Raw genomic sequence first — 19,090 nt, forward strand, 5'->3', positions numbered from 1 at the left:
CACAAACAAACACTTTCACCCTATCTTCTCCACTCTGCTTACATTCAATGCATATTCAACAGGTTACAAATCAGACGATGTCACTAGAAAACATTATCATGTCAACCAGAAATAATGTACGGTGAACCAAAAAGAGGGTTGGACAAAGTTTAGATGAGCCCCCAATTCATGTTAGGACCCAGCCTAGGGGTCACCAGGTGTATATCTAGGATCTAGGAAAGATCTATCCTAATATAAACTAACAAAAACAGAGAGCAAGCTAATAACAAAAAGAGAGGTCACCCACCCCTACACACCCAAGGCATTACATTATCGAGGACTTTAAACCATTGTAATGCTAAAAACAGAACAGGGTGCTGGTGTTTGGAGGCTGGCTAGGAGGAAGACATCTGAACACTAGAGACAGCTATGTTTGAGGAGTCCACCACACAGGAGCCAATCACCAGCCAGCTTTATAGAGTAGTCCACCACACAGGAGCCAATCACCAGCCTGGTTCCACCTGACAGTTAACCACTCACACTCAGACACCACTCAGTCACCATTCACACCAGCTGGTACTCAATCAGTCACTCATTACTACTCAAGCTCACCCACACACACACACACACACACACACACACACACACACACACACACACACACACACACACACACACACACACACACACACACACACACACACACACACACACACACACACACACACCAATGAGGAGAGAAAGACACACACAGGGCAAGACACCACACAGGATAATACACTTATGATATGACCCCTAGGGGTCATAACATAACAAAACAATTTGTTTTGCTAAATCTGTCTCATGGTGGCGCTATAACTGGCTGATTTGAAAAGACAATTGGGTGGAGATTCTTCCTAGGCCGACTGGGAGTGTGCGTGCAAAGTGTGTTTTGCTAAGAAAACACCACACACACGCACACACACGCACACACACACACACACACACACACACACGTGCACACACGTGCACGCACGCACGCACGCACGCACGCACGCACGCACGCACGCACGCACGCACACGCACACACACACACACACACAGCTGATTCTGTCCTAAACTGCAGGTCTGTCTGTCTGTCTGTCTGTCTGTCTGTCTGTCTGTCTGTCTGTCTGTCTGTCAGGACATTCTGTCTGCATCAGCAGGTATTGCAAGGCCCACTTGCAATACCCTCGCAGCCCACCAGAGGGCCCCAACCTACAGGTTGAGAACCAGTGATCAAGTGCAGGGGTTTTCAACTGATTATGAAGCAGGGACCACCACCCTGACTAAGAATCAACCTGGGTACCACTGTTTTGTTGGGAGGGGTGATATGGGTGTGGTGTCGGGGAAAAGGCTTGAAATTAAATAATGACTGTTAAGAGCTTAATTTAATTGGTTAATTCGAGGTGAATTAAATCAAGTCCAAGGTTATTATTTAACTGAGATATGCTAGTGGTCCAGAGCAAAAAAACTCATCTTAACTGATTCATTGCAACTTATGCATGAATGAGCAGACACGTGCGATTGATTATGGGCACATTTCCTAATAATGGTGACACAAGTTCAACCAGACAATCCGGTACAGTTTCCCTTGAGATTCTAACTCCCATTTCTGTGGAAGTTCTTCACATTCGACTTCCCAGTAACTGACAAGTGTCAGTGGTGGAAAAAGTACTCAAATTCTTTACTTAAGTAAAAGTACCAATACTGCAATATAAAAATACTCAGTTACAAGTAAAAGTCCAGAATTAAAAATTTACTTGAGTAAAAGTACAAAAGTATTGGCATCAAAATGTACTTAAAGTACCAAAAGTAAAAGTACTAAATATTTGAAAATAGCCGATCTACAAGCTCACAATGCGTCGCGATACGACGCGTTGTGAGCTTGTAGATCTGCTATTTTCAAATAGCCTAGGTATAAAATAGGTTTAAAGTGGTTAATGTATGTTTTATAATGTAATAATTTACATCTGAATCTATTTACAGGTGTAAAGAGGAGAGATGAAGTAAATGGAGGGGGGGGGGCAGGGGGAAAAACATTATATACGGTAAACATGTCAAAGACATCATATGTACACACACACACACACACACACACACACACACACACACACACACACACACACACACACACACACACACACACACACACACACACACACACACACACACACACACACACATAGCATAAGAGCAGCAGATATACAGTATACATGAGGTTACATATAGGTTACATGGTAGATCTACTTTGAGCTGGCAGATCTATTAGAGCTGGTAGATCTATTTGAGCTGGCAGATCTACTTTGAGCTGGTAGATCTACTTTGAGCTGGTAGATCTACTTTGAGCTGGCAGATCTACTTTGAGCTGGTAGATCTACTTTGAGCTGGCAGATCTACTTTGAGCTGGCAGATCTACTTTGAGCTGGTAGATCTACTTTGAGCTGGTAGACCTACTTTGAGCTGGTAGATCTATTTGAGCTGGTAGATCTATTTGAGCTGGTAGATCTACTTTGAGCTGGCAGATCTATTTGAGCTGGTAGATCTATTTGAGCTTGTAGATCTATTTGAGCTTGTAGATCTACTTTTAGCTGTTAGATCTATTTGAGCTTGTAGATCTACTTTGAGCTGTTAGATCTATTTGAGCTGGTAGATCTACTTAGGGCTTGTAGATCTATTTGAGCTTGTACTGTAGATATATTTTAGCTGCAGTGCTAATTTGAGCTGGTTGATCTATTTGATCTTGTAGATCTACATTGAGCTTGTAGATCTACTTTGAGCTGGTAGATCTATTTGAGCTTGTAGATCTATTTCAGCTGGTAGATCTACTTTGAGCTTTTAGATCTACTTTCACCATAATGTTAGCCCATTTCTGGCTGAATATTGGCCTGTTATGCCAAGATGCCTAGAATAGGGATGCTAGGGTTGGTGTGGTTGCTAAGTGGTTGTGACAACCTGACATTGATCTGACAGGTCTCAGCTGTGAAATAATCTCACATCTCATCCAAAATGGAGGTGCGTGCGTGCTCTGTGTGTGCATGTGTTGTGCGTGTGCAGTGGTGGAAAAAGTACTCCAATGTTTTACTTAAGTAAAAGTATCAATACTGCAATGTAGAAGCACAAGTAAAAGTCCGCAATTAAAAAATGAATTGAGTAAAAGTACAAAAGTATTGGTATCAAAATTTCCTTAAAGTACCGAAAGTAAAAGTACTAAAATGTTTGAAAATAGCCGATCTACAAGCTCACAACGCGTCGCATCGCGACGCGTTGTGAGCTTGGTTTAAAATAGGGCTGAAGTGGTTAATGTATGTTTTATAATGTAATAATTTATGTCTGCAAAGTAACTAGTAACTAAAGTTTTCATATAATTGTAGTGGAGTAGAAGTAAAAGTATTGGAAATTGGAAATACTCCAGTAAAGTAAAAGTAGGCCTACCTCAAAATTGGACTTAAAGGGTAAGACCCCTTTGGTAGAGTTTTGGGTTGTGTAGTTACCTTGCCATGATGTAACTCCAAAGGTGGGCAAGAAATCAAAAATAATTGCTCCATTGATTAGAAATTGATAATTAAAAATATGCTCCTCATTGACTCCTCATTGTACGGTAAAACAGCTCTCAAAGTCACTCTTTTAGCACATAAATGAACCCAAACATAGCTGATTCAGACAATATAGAGCATCACCAAACCCAGTACTGTTTGTTTTTTTAATAAAAATGTCAACTTCCTGTTGATTTTACTATTTGAAGATCTGGATCCGGATCCGCCGATCCAGTCCAGGTTTCCTACTTATTAAAAATGGCAAAATCAACAGGAAGTTGACATTGTGGTTTGGTGATGTTCTATAATATAGAACATCACCAAACCCAGTACTGTTTTTTTTTTTAAATAAAATCCTGCGGGGAAATTATAATAAGCAGATCTGGCAACCCCAATTTTTTTTTTTTTTTTTTTTTTTTTGCATTAGTCGACTGCCAGTCAACTATTGGCAATTAGTCGCCAATTAGATTCGACTAAACAAATCCTTAGTCGGGGAGAGGCCTACTAAATGCTAAATAATAACAAAGTTATAACAAATAATAATAGTTAATATCACATATGTGACTATTATGGGCTTTTGAGTAATGGGGTACTACTGGCGAGAGTGCCGATAAACGGGCGGGCTGGTACAAAAATTCAGCCCTGGCATTTTGGTCCGAACCGGCGCACCGCCCGATAAACAATGCGGCCCCCCAGAGTGATTGAGGAAATTTTGTGGCCCTCACCATCTACAAAGTTGCCCACCCCTGTTCTATATTGTCTGAATCAACTTTGTTTGTGTTCGTTTATGTGCTAAAAGAGTGACCTTGAGAGCTGTTTTACCGTACAATGTAAGTCAATGAGGAGCATATTTTGAATTATCAATTTCTAATCAATGGAGCAATTATTTTTTATTTCTTGCCCACCTTTGGAGTTACATCATGGCAAGGTAACTACACAACCCAAACCTCTACCAAAGTGGTCTTGCCCTTTAAGTACAGTACTTGAGTAAATGTACTTAGTTACTTTACACCACTGTGTGTGTGTGTGTGTGTGTGTGTGTGTGTGTGTGTGTGTGTGTGTGTGTGTGTGTGTGCGTGTGCGTGCGTGCGTGCGTGCGTGCGTGCGTGCGTGCGTGCGTGTGTCTGTGTGTACATGCATGCGTGCGTGCACCGTGTGTGCGTGCACTGTGCGTTTGTACATGCACTGTGCGTGTGTGCAAAGTGGACAGCAGAGTATCTCAGTGTGTGCCAATCATTATTTCTCACATACAAACAGGCCCGATGCTGGATGTAATAATAACAACAACAGTGTGAGAGGGTTCTGATTAGATTGGATCTCATTTATTAGACGTTAACATTTTAATAAAAACATGTTACATGCCTCTCACAGAAACCACAACAAAGTCTTGTTCCAATTGGTTACGTACAATATAAAACTATGAAACTTAACTAAGCAGTGGTGGCTCCTGGCAATAATTTCAGGGGGGCACACATTGTGTGGGTGTGTGTATATATATATATATATATATATACATATACACACACACACACACACACACACACACACACACACACACACACACACACATATATACGTTTTGTTTTTTTCATTGTAATGATCATTAAACTCAGCAATAACCCAGCAATCTCCAGACTGCCTCCCCAGTAAGAGTTAGGAGTTAATGAATGGAGAATGATTTGCATACAGATGTGAGGGGACTTTACTTTAATTGAATAAATCAGTTTTCTTCAAAATTCCTCTCTTTCACACGAAGCCAGCCAGTGTGTCAGTGATCACCCTCCTCTGTGCCTGTGCGTAAGCTTTCCTACCCCTATACAATAGACCAATTATTTGTTTACTAACATTGAGCCTGGACGCACAGGTGATTGTTTCACGCAATCAATTCCCAACCTGTTTCGGGGTGCACTGGTTTCAGCACACCCCAACCCCCTCTTGTGTGTGTTGGCTAGTGAGACGCGTCCTAACGAGACCTGATATAATGGGTTTCGTTGCGCGCATACTGGCTGCACGCAGCCAGTATGACGTCGTCTGTTAAGGGGTCTATAATAACAATGATACCAATATTAACCATAATAACAATACAATGTAATTTAATTAAACAATTTATATATCATGTTTTGTGCCACCTTTATTCCACCATGGTGCCCCCTGCTGGCTCTAGTAGAATATGACCACACACCCACACATATTCCTGCCCTAAACGTGCCTCTTTTTGGGAATGTGTTTTGGACACACTCAGTGTGGTTCTAGGATTCTCTGGGACTCCCTGTCACCTTAATAGCCATCTAATCTACGGTGTGTCTCCTGTAGCGGGCAGATTTAAGTCCGGGAACACATCTGTGTCATTTTATAGATTTATTTGGCGATTAAAAACAAAATAGCAGATCTACAAGCAAGCTTATATGCTATTTTTCAAAAAATCGTGAAAATATGTGCATATCTTTGAATACATATATAATTAAAGTGAACATTTTACCTCAAATCTATGCTTCTGGGGGATTCTACAAATGTCTTCTAAATAAAAAAAAAAAAAAAGAAGTTTGTATTTTGAAAAAAATAAAAAAAATAAACCGTATGTTGCTATATATATATATATATATATATATATCAGTGGTTGGTTCTCAAACCTTTTCATGTCAAGGACCCCCTAAATGATATGCATTTGGCCACGGACCCCTATCTGAAAATATGTTGTTCCAGGGACCCCCCATGAAGCAAAGATTTGAGTTAAAAATGTATATATATATGTTCAAAGATTTGCACAAATGTTCACGATTCGCCGCGTTACGAGTTTGTAGATCTGATATTTTTGAATAGCCCAAAGAAATCAAAAAATGACAGATAGATGTCATACAGTATAGATAGCAGTGTGTACATGCATGTTTGTTTGTTTACATGTTGTCCTTTCTGTTAAATTGTTGGATTCATGTTAATGTGTATTTTCAGACATTTAACCACTTCAATCTTCATAGTGAACTTGACCTTTGGCTCTGCTCCCGGCCCGCTCCTTTTTTCCCTCTACACCAAACCTCTTCAACAAAAGTATCTGATCTACAAGCCCACAGATCAGCTGTTTTCACTGAATGTTCCCCCCAGAATAGGGACGCTAGGATTCAAGTGGTTATTGGTTAATACAAAATAAAAATGAAAGTTCCTATCACACAACGATTCAGCGGACCCCTGTAGTAACTCTGAGGACCCCCTATAAAGGTCAAGTCCATGGGACAACACATCTCCTGCATTGCAAATGTTCTTTTGACTCTGATTGTGATTTAAATATAAAACAGTATTATTTAGATTTTCTAATGAATGAATGAATGAATGCATGAATACATCAACAAATAAATAAATACATTCACGCAATAAAATGGAGCAAATTAATTAAATTGTGTTTAAAAAGAGTTTAAAATATAATAATAATAACAATAATAATAATAATAATAAATGTAATAATAATAATAATAATAATAATAAGGGTAATAATGATAATAATGATAATAATTAAAAAAAAACATACAATAGACACAACAGTGCTTTAGAATGTGTCTTTATTGACAACATGATTATGGAAGCTCTAAAAGTACAAATACCATTTACAATTTACAATTTAGACATTGAGGGCTATTCTGGGCGCCGTCTCACCCATTATCCCTAAACTTCTTTGCCATTTTTTACTATTTTGAAAAACATTTTCAAGTAGTTCAAATAGCCAATCTACATGGACACATTGTGAGCTTGTAGATTTGCCATTTCAACTATTTGAAAATGTTTTTAAAATAGTTTTCTTTTTGTCAAAATCTTTCGAAAATAGCAGATCTACAAGATCATAACACGATGCATTGCAACACATTGTGAGCTTGTAGATCTGCTATTTTGGAAGAATCAAAATATACAATTGTGCTTACTGTATGTTTTGTATTAATACCGTAAATCTACAAAGTAACTAATAACTAAAGCAGTTGGATAATTGTAATGGAGTAAAAAAGTATAATATTTGCCTCTGATATGTAATGGATTATCACATTAATATGTATTTGGCTGCAGACCCCCATCTGAATAGATTTAGAGCCAGAGACCCCCATAAGAGAAGATTTGTGATGCTATATTTACTAAATGATTCCACATTATTCATTGTTTATGTTTAAACAGCAGATATACAAGCTCACAACACATCACTGTGAGCTTGTAGATCAGCTATTTCTGAATAGTAAGTAAACATAGTGGTTAAAATGATGATGATGATGATGATGACTATTAAAATAAAAGTATATCTAAATTGTACTTAAGTAGTATTTGAGTAAATGTACTCAGTGAGTTTCCAGACGTTTCAGGAGCAGTGTTACATTGAATAGAGCAGAAAACCACTGAATGTGTTCTGATTGTATGAGTCATCATAGAGCCTGTAGGAACCTAACCTCATGTCTACTGTGTCTCCCTGCTCCATCTCTACTATCACTCCATTAGATATGTATTCAAAATTGTCATGATTATTCTGTCCAATGTTATAAATGAGTATCTGATTATTTTTATACATGAAGATAGACATAGTCTCTGATGATCCCTCGGTAGCTGCAGTGAATCTGAAGTAATAAACTCCTTTCACTGGAGATCGAAAATAACCTAGAACACACACACACACACACACACACACACACACACACACACACACACACACACACACACACACACACACACACACACACACACACACACACACACACACACACACACACACACACACACACACACACACACACACACACACACACGTCATGTTGATGCTTTTTAAGCCATTAAATCCGGGGAAGCATCTGTCATTTTAGATTTCTTTGGCTATTCAAAAAAATAGCAGATCTACAACCTCGTAGCGCGGCACCGAGTGCCGCGCTACGAGCTTGTAGATCTGCTATTTTTTTTTTAATCTTGAAAATGTGTTCGATTTGGCCGATTCTACAAATGTCCGTTTTTTTAAAATGTATTTGTCCTCGGCCCCCGCCCATCTCAAAATATTTTACACACACACACACACGCACACGCACACACACACACACACACACACACACACACACACACACACACACACATACACACACTCAAAAACAAAAAAATCAAAAATAGCAGATCACTCGGTGCCGCGCTATGAGCTTGTAGATCTGCTATTTTGGAATAGCCAAAGAAATGTTAAAATGACACACAGATGCGTTCCCGGTCTTAAAGGGTTAAGCAAGGGATAATGCATGGGGAGGTAGTCATTATTGAAATTTAAAGCCCGACAGGGCGATTAACCACCGAGGCGAAGCCGAGGTGGTTAATCGCCCGCTTATTACACGGCTACTTAATAAATACATAAATACATTTACCCAAAAGTAACAACAAAACGAAGTATTTCCTTGCTTACGGCAATGAAAGTATTCCATAAGTATTGGGCTGGGCGGACAAGTTCGCCTCGCAAAAACAAATGACGAAATGGAAAAAAACTCGCCCCAAAACACACTCGCCCCCCATTCTATTTACTGCCGATTTGCCTGTAATACCGCCGGATTTGCCCCAGGGCGACTGTGTTTTGGGGCGAGTGTTTTGGTACTCCCCTGTTGTTGTGCCACGATAAACAAGGAAGTGTAGTGGATCAAATAGAATGACTTTTCGGTCATTGCATCGTCTATTTCTCACTTCAAATGTTTTCAAAAACATTCTTGAGAGCAACGTTTAGTTGTAAATGACATGGTGTGTTTGTTTACATGGCTGTCATGTTAGATAAAGCATAAAACCAAGGAGCGCAGGTTGATATGAGCAGGTGTTCTGTAGTCTCTGATTACACAGTTTCCTCGTCGGTCTCACCGGTCATTATCATCGGTCATTATCCAGAAATAATGACCGATGACTGACCAATCAGAATCGAGCATTCAACCAAGCCGTGTAATAAACACTGTTAAATACTTAAACTCTATTTTTTCTAAAGGAAAGATTTTCAAAAACTCTTCTAAAATATCCGATCTACAAGCTCACATATATTTTAGAAGAGTGTTTGAACATTTTAGCCTGTAATGACGCAGCAGAGTTTAACCCTTCACATGCTGTTACTGATGTTTTCACACGGATGTAAGTTGTGTCATTAGTTGGTGAGACATAATTGACTGTGTTAAGCTCATTAACATAATGAACAATGTTGGAAAGTAACTAAAGTAATATGTAACTTAAAGTAATATTATTACTTTTTTTCCAGTAACTAGTAAAGTAACTAATTACTTTTGGCAGGGAGTAATAATTAAAGTAACTATATTACTTTTTAAACGAGTAATATATAATAAGTAATATATGACTATGTTTTAGTAACTTTTCCAACACAGTGTTGGAAAGTAACTAAAGTAATATGTAACTTAAAGTAATATTATTACTTTTTTTCCAGTAACTAGTAAAGTAAATAATTACTTTTGGCAGGGAGTAAAGTAAAGTAACTACATTACTTTTTAAACAAGTAATAAGTCATATATTACTATGTTTTAGTAACTCTTCCAACACTGATAATGAACATATTCACTTATGTAAAGCTCATTAACATAATTAACTTCATCACTTAATATAAATCCATTAACATAATTAACGTCATCACTTCAAGTAAAGCTCATTAACATGATTAACATAATCACCACCTACCTGTAGATGGATTGTAGGCGTAGCCGATGTTAGTGAAGACTCTCTGATAAACCAGAGTGGTATCATAACTAAATGGTCCAGTATATCCACCACCCAAATGCAAGGACCCAGCAGAGAAGGCCACCTTTGGTTGGTCTGTCAACACAAGAGCATCATCACATTATTTATATTGATATAAAAGCATATTTTATACTATTAATTATCTAATTATGTACATGATTATAAAGTTGTTGTCGGGCAGAAACCTCATATCTCCATATTTTTTTCCATAAAGTAACGCCCTACTTCATCATACAAGAGTGTTGCAAAGATGGTGAAAATATCAGATCTACAAGCTCACATTCACAACACGTCACAATGAGCTTGTAGATCTGCTATTTTCACTATTTTAAAATGTTTTTAGATGATAATAAAAAAGGAATGATTTTGGACATACAGCGACATATCGTTGTCAGGGGCGGATTAAGACTTCGTGGTTCCCGGTGCTTGGACCCGGTTCGGCCCCGGGAGCGTTTTGTCAACGGGGGGGGGGGGGAAGAATGACGCTTCACCGGCGCGTTTCAATGTTGTAGCGCTCCTTTAGCAGCCCTGCTTCTACATTTCGCCGTTCTTCTCCGTTTCATTTTTTTTTCTTACGCCGTTTGGTGCCCCCCCCCCCCCAAGGTTGGTGCCCTGTGCTTCAGCACATAAAGCCTGTTAGATAAGCCACCACTGATCGTTGTTGTCGGGCAGAAAACCTTGCATCTCCATGTTTAGACTTTTTATGCTTTTTTTGTAAATGAATGCCTTACATCATCATACAAGAGTGTCAGAATAGTGAAAATATCAGATCTACAAGCTCTTTGTAGATCTGCTATTTTCACTTTTTTAAATTATTTTTTTAAATAGTAATAAAAAAGGAATGGTTTTGAAAATACAAGGTTTTCACTTTTCACACACATTATTGATATCTTTATAAAAACATTCATTATACTATAAAATATCAAATTATTCGTATTAATATTACAGCATATCGTTGTTGTCAGGCAAAAAACTTGCATCTCCATATTTAGACGTCCCATCTGAAAAGGTTTTGTGCCAGGGACCCCCAGAAGAGAAGATTTATGTTAAAAGCATTTTCGATATTTTAAAATGTTCACAAATAGCAGATGTACAAGCTCACAGCGTGGCAAAATGTGAACGTATAAATGGATAAAGTGGTTAAAATGATTGTGATGCTGTATTAAATACTTTTGATGGAGACCCCCTGGAACCCCCTCAAGGACCCCTGGGGGTCCCCAGACCCCACTTTGAGAACCACTGATATATAGGACTATGTCCATATATAGGTCCACTATCTAAGGACTTTCGTTGTTTGTGTACTTTTGTTGTTGTTTTTATATTTTTAAGTTCAAAATAAACATTCATTTATTTATTAGTATTCATTAATTGGCATATATGAGAACCGGTTGTTCAGAACCATCGATCCAACCGCTATCACCATATATGGGCATGCCCGTATACAGTATGGGCATATACTGATGACATCAGGGATCTCCATATATGGGTATGAAAGGGACACAGACAGGCTGACAGACGGGTACAACAGGTATTACATAACCAGGTGGGACATAATTATACAACTTTTATATTTGATAAACATACTTACTGGAAAGTTTCTGCACTTTGACCTCAGCGACAGACAGCTTCCTTTGTACTGTGGACAGCTGAGCATCATGAGCTGAAATCAATACAACATGAATATTCAATCAATATGACATGAATATTAAATCAAAGCTTGAATATTAAATCAATACAACATAAATATTAAATCAATAAAGCATGAATATTCAATCAATACAACATGAATATTTAATCAAAATGCTCCTACGAGTGGATTATATGGATCACACACAATAAATAACATGATGAAAACAAGATCAGATCTCTGAGCTCAACTGAATTAATTATAAAGTAAAGTAAGACATTTTTCAACACTGTCCTCTCATACATGGATTGACTGAACATCATTCTGGTCTAATTACCTCCACTTTCTTTCTTCAAGTTCACCACCTGGTCGACGTTGGTATTGAGTCTTGTCTGAATTATCTGGACCTGGCCTGGACCCCAAGAAGATTTATGTTAAGAGCATTTTCGATATTATTCTAAAATGTTAACAAATAGCAGATGTACAAGCTTGTTCACGATGTGAACGTATACATGGATAAAGTGATTACAATTATTGTGATGCTGTATTAAATACTTTTGATGGAGACCCCCTGGAACCCCCTCAAGTTTTTTTTAAATAGTAATAAAAAAATCACACCCTGTGTGAAGAGGGTGGTGCCTTTGATGAGCCCCGTATTGACCCCTGTATTGATGTTGTCATCAATGTTTGTTTAGGACATACATACATACATACGGACACACAGACAAAGCCAGATATAGGGGTGGTTGGCACCACCCAAAAATCACACCCTGTGTGAAGAGAGTGGTGCCTTTGATGAGCCCCGTATTGATGTTGTCATCAATGTTTGTTTATTGGACATACATACATACATACGGACGGACACACAGACAAAGTCAGATATAGGAGTGGTTAAAGGAATAGTTTTGGACATACAAGGTTTTCACTTGACAGTGACGATAAAAGCATATATTTTACTATTTATTAACACATTATTTATATCTTATAAAAACATTAATTATACTATTAAATATCAAATTATTCATATTATTACAGCATATCGTTTTCAGGCAAAAACCTTGCATCTGCATATTTAGACTTTTTCAGTTTTTTTGTAAATTAATATCTTATTTCATCATACAAGAGTGTTGCACAAAAACAGTGAAATATCAGATCTACAAGCTCTTTGTAGATCTGCTATTTTCACTATTTTAAATGTTTAAAAAAAATAATAGTAATAAAGGAATGGTTTTGGAAAAAAGGTTTCCACCTGACAGAGACAATATATAAATACAAGAACCGTCATAAGACCATATATAGCAGTGGTTCATATGACCATATATAGCAGTGGTTCATATGACCATATTTAGCAGTGGTTCATATGACCATATATAGCACTGGTTCATATGACCATATATAGCAGTGGTTCATATGACCATATATAGCAGTGGTTCATATGACCATATAGCAGTGGTTCTCAAACTTCATTGTGTCAAGAACCCCCAAATTGATGTGTATTTGGCCGCGGACCCCCATCTGAAAAGGTTTTGTTCCAGGGACCCCCAGAAGAGAAGATTTACGCTAAAAGCATTTTCGATACTATTTTATTGTCTCCGCCAGGAGACTTTGTTTTCACTTTCTAAATATGACACACCGATTGGTCAAGCCTCACGTGACACGTGACAATACGGTGAAATAGTGTGATCTGATTGGCTAGTGACGTATAGCGGCCTATAAATACATGGCGTCACTTTGAAAGAGTCTGTGCCTCTTTCAACGTGAGGTAAGACAGGAACCATCACGAAATGGATGAGAAATGGATACTGTAACAATTAGATAGGATACATAATTGGACAGATAGGACAGATAGGACACTTACATAGACAGGAGGGATATGACACTTACACAGACAGGACGGATAGGACACTTTACAGACAGGACGGATAGAACACTTACACAGACAGGACGGATAGGACACTTATACAGACAGGAGGGATAGGACACTTACACAGACAGGACGGATAGGACACTTACACAGACAGGACGGATAGGACACTTACATAGACAGGACGGATAGGACACTTACATAGACAGGACGGACAGGACACTTACACAGACAGGACGGATAGGACACTTACATAGACAGGACGGATAGGACACTTATACAGCCATTGTGTCATGTTACTCTGACACAGTAATATGTTCTATTTTTTGTAAGAATTAGAACATAAGAAGTAGAACCTTCCCAGAAGTAGAACATTCCCAACATTCCCAACACAAGTCTGCTGGCGGAGACTTGTGCTCTGAGGAGCACTTTTTCTAGTTTAATTTTAAGTTCACAAATAGCAGATGTACGAGCTCACAGCGTGGCACAATGTGAACGTATAAATGGATAAAGTGGTTAAAATGATTGTGATGCTGTATTAAATACTTTTGATGGAGACCCCATGGAACCCCCTCAAGGACCCCTGGGGGTCCCCAGATCCCACTTTGTGAACCACTGATATATAGGACTATGTCCATATATAGGTCCACTATCTAAGGACTTTCGTTGTTTGTGTACTTTTGTTGTTGTTTTTATATTTTTAAGTTCAAAATAAACATTCATTTATTTATTATTATTCATTAATTGGCATATATGAGAACCGGTTGTTCAGAACCATCGATCCAACCGCTATCACCATATATGGGCATGCCCGTATACAGTATGGGCATATACTGATGACATCAGGGATCTCCTTATATGGGTATGAAAGGGACACAGACAGGCTGACAGACGGGTACAACAGGTATTACATAACCAGGTGGGACATAATTATACAACTTTTATATTTGATAAACATACTTACTGGAAAGTTTCTGCACTTTGACCTCAGCGACAGACAGCTTCGTTTGTACTGTGGACAGCTGAGCATCATGAGCTGAAATCAATACAACATGAATATTAAATCAATATGACATGAATATTAAATCAAAGCTTGAATATTAAATCAATACAACATAAATATTAAATCAATAAAGCATGAATATTCAATCAATACAACATGAATATTTAATCAAAATGCTCCTAGGAGTGGATTATATGGATCAAACACAATAAATAACATGATGAAAACAAGATCAGATCTCTGAGCTCAACTGAATTAATTATAAAGTAAAGTAAGACATTTTTCAACACTGTCCTCTCATACATGGATTGACTGAACATCATTCTGGTCTAATTACCTCCACTTTCTTTCTTCAAGTTCACCACCTGGTCGACGCTGGTATTGAGTCTTGTCTGAATTATCTGGACCTGGCCTGGACCCCAAGAAGATTTATGTTAAGAGCATTTTCAATATTATTCTAAAATGTTAACAAATAGCAGATGTACAAGCTTGTTCACGATGTGAACGTATACATGGATAAAGTGATTACAATTATTGTGAAATGCTGTATTAAATACTTTTGATGGAGACCCCCTGGAACCCCCTCAAGTTTTTTTTAAATAGTAATAAAAAAATCACACCCTGTGTGAAGAGGGTGGTGCCTTTGATGAGCCCCGTATTGACCCCTGTATTGATGTTGTCATCAATGTTTGTTTAGGACATACATACATACATACATACATACATACGGACACACAGACAAAGCCAGATATAGGGGTGGTTGGCACCACCCAAACATCACACCCTGTGTGAAGAGAGTGGTGCCTTTGATGAGCCCCGTATTGATGTTGTCATCAATGTTTGTTTATTGGACATACAAACATACGGACGGACACACAGACAAAGTCAGATATAGGAGTGGTTGGCACCACTCAAAAAGGAATAGTTTTGGACATAAAAGGTTTTCACTTGACAGTGACGATAAAAGCATATATTTTACTATTTATTAACACATTATTTATATCTTTATAAAAACATTCATTATACTATTAAATATCAAATTATTCATATTATTACAGCATATTGTTGTTGTCAGGCAAAAACCTTGCATCTGCATATTTAGACTTTTTCAGTTTTTTTGTAAATTAATATCTTATTTCATCATTCAAGAGTGATGCACAAAAACAGTGAAATATCAGATCTACAAGCTCTTTGTAGATCTGCTATTTTCACTATTTTAAATGTTTAAAAAAAATAATAGTAATAAAGGAATGGTTTTGGACAAAAGGTTTCCACCTGACAGAGACAATATATAAATACAAGAACCGTCATAAGACCATATATAGCAGTGGTTCATATGACCATATATAGCAGTGGTTCATATGACCATATATAGCAGTGGTTCTCAAACTTCATCGTGTCAAGAACCCCCAAATTGATGTGTATTTGGCCGTGGACCCCCATCTGAAAAGGTTTTGTGCCAGGGACCCCCAGAAGAGAAGATTTACGCTAAAAGCATTTTCGATACTATTTTAATTTAATTTTAAGTATGGCACCTCCATCTACAAGCTCACAATGCGTCGCATTACGACACATTAATGTATGTTTTGTAATAATAATCAAAATCTACAAAGTAACTAGTAAGTAAAGTTTTCAAATAAATGTACTTGGTTACTTTCCACCACTGCTTGGTTTTGCTCAAGTAACTTACAGTAGTTACATACGGCTAACTTAGTTATGTACGGACATTGGGAAATGTTCAATATATCCCCCAGGGCTCTATACTAGTCCACTATTATTTCCCTCTACATCAAATCTCTTTGCCAAAAATATCAGATCTACAAGCTCACAACACGTCACATAGCGCCACGTTGTGAACATTAGGAAAGAGTTACAATTAGTGTCTCCTCAGCAGATTAACTTTAAACTGTGACCGTTTTAGTATGTTCAGTTTTAATGTTAATTATGTTCAAAATAAAACAGAATAACAGCAAATAATTATTGCTTTCTATGTAATAACAGTTGTGCTACTTTATTTCATTTGGTTTAACCCTTTACAGATCAGTGAGGATACATGGCTTCTATTCCTCTTCCCTTGGATGTAAAGTTGTTTTTACAGAAGTTGATACATTATTCAGTTCATCTATTTGGAAAGAAACCCAGAGTCAGCCGTCAGAACGTATAATTATGTTGTCCGTGGCCCTGAATGGCGTCTACACAACAATGCTACGAATGGCGCTAGGTGTCACATGGACGGACCACATCAGAAACATGGTCCTCTATGGGAACCTACCACGGGTCACAGACAAGGTGAGAGAGAGAAGGATGAGGCTGGCAGGGCACTGCGTCAGACACCCAGAACTGACACTATGGGAGCCAACCCAGGACAAACCCAGGAGAGGAAAGAGGTGCACCACCTACGTAGACGCACTGCGGGGTAACAGCTTAGCTAACAACACTGTAGAGCTCCAGACCCTGATGCTAGACAGGAAAGTGATTCAGTAGTCCAGAGTTCTTTCTTTCTTTTTTTTTTCCAGGCACACACTCGTTCTACTGCTATGCCACCAAAATGCCCTTCCAGCAATCATCAAAAAGTGTAACTCCTTACCCTCCTTCAACATTCAAAGAGCACCTGTCTACCACTGATAACTGGACCAAGGAAAGTCTCCTAAGTCTGACCCCCCCCCCCCACCATCCTCAACTGTTTTACATACTTTTGTACATATTCGCAGTTTAACCACAAGAAGGTCCCCCCATGTTTATTTTATTATGACTTGTACATAGTATATTAGTGTATGTCTTTAAATGTCTTGATGAATTGACCAGGACCATAAGGGAAACAAGCCCTTAGTGCTTATTGTGTCATTCTTTCAACTTCTGTTAATAAGGATTTCAATCAATCGATTAAAATTAAATCGATTACTCCTGCAGTTTCATTTGAGTAGGTAAGCTTTCCCATGTGGATTATATTGATCAACATCAAAACTATTCTTCGAACTCAAATGAAGTAATTAACATAAATTAACACTAAAGTAAAATATGACATTTTTCAACTCTGTCCTCTATACCTGCATCCACTGAACACCCTTCGGTTCCATTTACCTTTGATTTCTGTCTTCAAGGCCGTTATGTTGGTCTGAAGGTCTTGGACAAGAAGGCAGTTCAGAAGACAAGAAGGACAGAACACATTTTAAAAGGAATAGATATCAGTGAAGTTGCTTTCTTGCCTTAAGGCTGCAGCCAACTATACAAAGAACAATGATGTGTTCTGTATGGACACCTCAGTACAAATCTACATGGGGAATTAAATAATACATTAAGAGGCTTGAGATGAGTATCTGTGGTGTTCTGTTAGACAATATCAGCATAATCTACAATGGGAAGTAATACCTCAGCAATTATAATTGTCCTCACTTGAAAGGAGAAGCAGTTAATTGAAGGATAAAGTTAGAACATTTAATTACTAAACATGAAGTTATAATACCTGCATTGTGTCTCTTGACCTCCTCCAGTTGACTCTCAGTGGCGTTGAGCCTCATTTCTAGGGTGGACAGCTGAGCAAGGAGGGCTGAAATCATCCCAGCATTAAATCAATCATAAATACTCATGCAGTTTACATTTAAACATAACAGAACATAGATTTGAGTGGTTAATTTATTTGACCAAACCGTTAAGCTTTCCCTGGTCAATTATGCGGTTAAAATATAAACTGCATTTCCAAAAATAAAGCATCTATTTTGAATCTAATATAATGTTTAAATTAGCTTCCTCCATCTTGGTCTGACTGGTGCACACCTTCACAAACACTGCAGAGAAATATCACATGAAAAGTTATGTTGTAATGTTGCTGTAAAACATAAAGGGGAAAAAAAACATCTCAGCCTTTAGTTGTACAAGTTGATCTCCAAAATCTTAGCCTGGCTTCGGCCCCTGAATCGGTACCCACGCCCATTTAAAACAATATGTTCTGAGTGAAACTAAATGAAAATTCAGGTTACTAAAAGCTTTTACATGTTTTATTGTTTTTCTCTCAACTAACATAATAGTACATAATAGTCTAGTCATCGAGGCTACTTGTAATATGGATTTAACATGGATTTATGTTGTAAAAACATACAGGTCTGACTCCAATCAGTGTTGTTTGTTTCAAGAGGTTGAGTGGCCGCTGCAATGTGTGCCTTGAATGAGAGCTGACTGTCCAGGTCCAGGACAGCACCAAGGTTTGTCGTACGGCGGTGTTGCACAGCCAACATAACAGATCTAAAAGCCCTCAAAGTGTCTTATCCGCAACGCATTGTGGGCTTGTATGTCTGCCATGTTGACGGCGTGACACCGTCGTATGCCAGCATAAATCAGACAGCACACCG

General features: G+C 38.1%; 1 protein-coding gene across 1 annotated transcript in view; it reads right to left on the bottom strand.

Moving 5' to 3' along the window:
* The window catches only part of LOC311047414 (cerebellin-1-like), an 878,463-nt gene extending 860,158 nt beyond the window's left edge, over positions 1–18,305 (bottom strand). The window contains exon 1 of the mRNA XM_084060122.1: positions 18,208–18,305. Within this exon, the coding sequence (XP_083916248.1) occupies positions 18,208–18,301 (94 nt within the window). The 5' untranslated portion in view covers positions 18,302–18,305. The remainder of the gene's footprint in view (positions 1–18,207) is intronic.
* Between the last annotated feature and the right edge of the window lie 785 nt (positions 18,306–19,090).

The sequence above is a fragment of the Gymnoscopelus microlampas genome, assembly GCF_963454915.1.
Source record: "Gymnoscopelus microlampas genome assembly, chromosome: 6".
NCBI classification, from domain to species: Eukaryota; Metazoa; Chordata; class Actinopteri; order Myctophiformes; family Myctophidae; genus Gymnoscopelus; species Gymnoscopelus microlampas.